We start from the raw sequence: 4425 nt of genomic DNA, 5'->3' as shown, positions 1-4425 counted from the left end.
ATTACAATAAAATAAAAATTGTATTACAGGTGGTCTAACATCTCTATGGACAATGCTAAAAATCAAATAATATAATTAAATATTTAATATTTATTTTATAAATCAATTATATTTTATTCAAAAAAATTACATTTAGAATTATTTATATTATTTTTTAATTATTTAATTTTTTTATTGTATTAAAATATTATTTATTTTATTGCAGGTGGTCTCACACCTCTGCAGATTTAATAATTAAATAAATCATTAAAATATAAGTGATTTTGTTTTTCTAATTGGTTTTCTGTGACCTCTGTGGACGATGTTGTTCTTATGGCACCAGTGGATGGCTTTGATCAGCTGGTAGATGTAGATCCGGACCTTCTCCGGCGGAGCTCCGTTAGGCATGTCCTCCAGCAGCTCCAGCATGTTCTGCAGCACAAACACACACACAATCACCTCAACAAACCACATCAGGAGAACAGGGACCGAGCATCTCAGCGCTCTCCGTCTCATCTCACCTTCTCCATGTACTCAAACACCAGGTACAGCTTCCCTCGCTGCCGAAACGCCTCCTTCAGCTCCACGATGTTCTCCTGCTTCAGCGTGCGGAGCATCTTCAGCTCACGCATGGTCGTCTCCTTCACCTCCTCATTTTCTGAGCAGAGAGCCACAAGAAGTCAACATGCAGTACTTTTTATATGTAAACTGAAATGTCACAAAACCAGTAGAAACCAGAAACTAATTTGTCACTTTCAATTACAAAAATAGAACATAATTAGTTACTTTGTTTCAGTTGTAACACAACATAAAACATTACTTAAGTGTAACTAGTATTATTTATATACTAATTACAGTTCTTATTCATTTTTTTGAGTTGGCTTTTATTTTATATTTTCAGATTTCAATGTATTTATTAAATGTCTATATTATTTTTGATTGACATTTAATTTTTACATTTAAATATATGTGACCCTGGAGCACAAATCCAGTCATAAGGGTCAATTTTTTGAAATTGAGATTTATGCATCATCTGAAGCTGAATAAATAAGCTTTCCATTGATGTATGGTTTGTTAAGATAGGACAATATTCGGCAGGGATACAACTATTTGAAAATCTGGAATCTGAGGAAGCAAAAAAATCCAAATATTGAGAAAATCGTCTTTAAAGTTGTTCAAATGAAGTTCTTAGCAATGCATATTACTAATCAAAAATTAAGTTTTGATATATTTACGGTAGGAAATTTACAAAATATCTTCATGGAACATGATCTTAATATCCTAATGATTTTTGGCATAAAAGAAAAATGGATCATTTTGACCCATACAATGTATTGTTGGCTATTGCTACAAATATACCCCAGCGACTTAACACTGCAATTAATGAATTGTCCTGCAAATAATGTAAACAAGCTTGTGTAAGTATTGCTCAGTGCAAAGAAAGAGAAGTAATGGAAACCTGGTTTTTCTATGTTCTTTTTTTCATGTGTTTAATAGACAAGTTCTTTGAAAAACATCTATGACCATGTCTAGTCTTCATGCTCTACGTTGAGTATGGTTTTGCTAATAATAAACATACATTTGCATAAAGCATCCATATTTGTCCGTGACCATGTTGATTACAGTAGATGAAAATGTTGAAAAGTATTAATTTAAGGTACATTTAGAAGAGATAAAAATGTACGATTAAGTTGCGATTAATCACGAGTTAACTCATGACAGTCATGCGATTAATCGCGGTTAAATATTTTAATCGATTGACAGCCCTAATTTTAAGTATTTGCAATGTAGTTTTTTCATCTAATATTTATATTATAATTTATTTCATTTTATTTCAGTTAATTTAGTATTATTTATATACTACTTATAGTTTTTATTAATATTTTGAATTTTATTTTATATTTTCAGGTTTTATTTTAATTATTTAACTTTCATATTTTTCATAGTTGTCCAGTTTAATATATATTTTTATTTGTTTTAGTTTTAATTTATTTACAGTTAGTAATTTTAGTGCTTTAACTTAAATGTCTTTTAGTAATTTCTAATATAGTTTTGCACCCAATATTTATACTATTCTTCATTTTATTTTATTTCAGCTTTATTTCAGTTAACAAAACATGATTTTAATAATTTTAGTTTTAGCACTGGAACAGAGTACGAAGACAAAGCTGTGTGTTTATGGAAGTTTACGCATATTAAAGTATTAATAAAAAATAAAAATAAAAAATTTCCCCGATATGGAATGTTTATCGAACAAATGCTCTTCTGTAAAGTTGTAATTATAAAAAAAAAGCCTATTTTATGTATATTAATTTCTAATTATAATTTGATGTTAAATGTATGCATGTAATGTTTATGTAATGTTTATATTATTATTATTAATATTCCGATATAGAACAGATGCTCTTCTATAAAGCTGCAATTTAAGAAATGCATATTTTATGCATGTTAATTTCTAATCACAATTTGTTAAATTAAATTAAATAATTTATATTATTATTTTGATATAGAATGTTTATAACAAATGCTCTTCTATAAATCTGATCTTCAGATTAATACGTCATGCTTACAGTATCTATCATTAGCGGAGCCTTATTAATATTCATGAGCTGCATATCATGATGTCACAGACAGACGGTCTGGACACACAGCAGGAGACTCACCTTCACTGTCCTTAAACTTCTTAATGGCCACGATTTCATTAGTCTCCTGCAACAGAGAAACAAAACTGAACAATTAGCAGCCATAAATACTGACATCTTCAATGTGTTTTTCTTCAAATATATGCACAGTTTTGTCCTTATCACAAGGAATATTTTACATGTACACTACCATTGAAAGGATTGTAGACCGTAAGATGTATTTTTGTTACAAAATGTATACTTTTATTCATCAAGGACGCATTAAAATGATCAGAAGTGCCAGTAAATACATGTATAATGTTTCAAAAGATTTCTCTTTCAAACAAATGCTGTTCTTTTGAACTTTCTATTCATCTGTGAATCCTGAAAAATAAAATGTGGGATTGTGCAGCACAATTGTTTTCAGTATTGATAATAATCAGAAATGTTTCTTGAGCAGCAAATCAGCATATTAGAATGATTTCTGAAGATCATGTGACACTGAAGACTGGAGTAATGATGCTGAAAATACAGATTTGATCACAGAAATAAATTACAGTTTAACAGATATTCACATAGAAAACAGCTCATTTTAATTTTTATACATTTGACAATTTTACAACATTTTTCTGTATTTTTAATTAAATAAATGCAACCTTGGCGAGCAGAAGAGACCGCTTTCCTCAAACGTTTCTAACGCTAAAAGGCGGGTAATAAACCTGTTATTATTAGCCAGTGAATCGCTCGCGTCACTGACATCGCTGACAGTCGCTGTTACAGAAATAAATTACAGTTTAACAGATATTCACATAGAAAACAGCTCATTTTAATTTTTATACATTTGACAATTTTACAACATTTTTCTGTATTTTTAATTAAATAAATGCAACCTTGGCGAGCAGAAGAGACCGCTTTCCTCAAACGTTTCTAACGCTAAAAGGCTTTAGCAGGTAATAAACCCTGTTATTATTAGCCGGTGAATCGCTCGCGTCACTGACATCGCTGACAGTCGCTGTTGTTCTTACCGTTCAATTACAGCCGTATTCCTAATAAATGTGCAGCAGATGGTTAGCAAACATATGGAGACCAGCTCAGTACTCCGCAAAGCCCTTTTTACTCGCATTATTCTTGGCGAGTGTTTTGGACCGTGTGTGTGTGTGTGTGTGCGTGTGTGTGTTTGAGGGGAACTAAAGGACTCACACACACTCTCTCTCTGGCCTATTTTACACTTTGGGTGTCTCTGTATCCTCCCAGCATCCTTCAGTGCTCCAGATTCACGCTTTACAGAAAAACAGACCCTTACAGATCCAGCCGACGCCACCGAACACAGCTCACCGACTCTGAGAGCATGTTATGTGTGTATTCATACGTGTGTTTGTGTTTGCTCCCTCAGGCTTTGTGCTTGTTTATGTTGAACACAAACTCATCACAGGTGCTGCAAACGCTGACGACGGCACATTTATTAACCTCACACACTCACCTTAAACACACACACACACACACTCACCTCAAACACACACACACGCAACCACCTCAAACACACACGCACGCACACACACTCACTCACATACACACACCTGGGGCAGCAGGGCATCAATACTACACCAAGATCAGCAGCATAGCTCAGCACAGAACAGAGCAGAAACACAGCCTCTAATACAACACAAAACAGCACGAGTAACATTAAACTTTGAAGGAAACACCAGGCAGATTTCATTGAAGGCTTTTCCTGAAATGGCCTGACCTACGGAAAGGCATTTGATTATCTTTACATCTAATTTTTCTGTTAAGATTGACTTCATTTACTTTGCGTTTGGGGTTCCAC

The 4425-nt window shown here is 32.9% G+C and overlaps 1 protein-coding gene across 5 annotated transcripts in view; it reads right to left on the bottom strand.

Annotated features, from left to right (window-relative positions):
• Positions 1 to 4425, bottom strand: part of LOC107694434 (cyclin-dependent kinase-like 5) — a 65351-nt gene that overhangs the window by 20525 nt on the left and 40401 nt on the right. For all 5 annotated transcript variants that reach the window (XR_001634871.1, XM_016494127.1, XM_016494125.1 and 2 more), the window contains exons 4-6: positions 2643 to 2688; positions 501 to 637; positions 291 to 411 (exon numbers count right to left, since the gene is read on the bottom strand). Coding sequence is in view for 4 of the 5 variants with exons in the window: in XM_016494127.1 (XP_016349613.1) it covers positions 291 to 411; positions 501 to 637; positions 2643 to 2688 (304 nt within the window). In the remaining variant the exon portion in view is untranslated. The remainder of the gene's footprint in view (positions 1 to 290; positions 412 to 500; positions 638 to 2642; positions 2689 to 4425) is intronic.

This window comes from Sinocyclocheilus anshuiensis, unplaced genomic scaffold (assembly GCF_001515605.1).
Source record: "Sinocyclocheilus anshuiensis isolate Anshui unplaced genomic scaffold, SAMN03320099.WGS_v1.1 scaffold1826, whole genome shotgun sequence".
Lineage (NCBI taxonomy): Eukaryota > Metazoa > Chordata > Actinopteri > Cypriniformes > Cyprinidae > Sinocyclocheilus > Sinocyclocheilus anshuiensis.
This window is presented reverse-complemented; position numbering and strand designations above follow the sequence as displayed.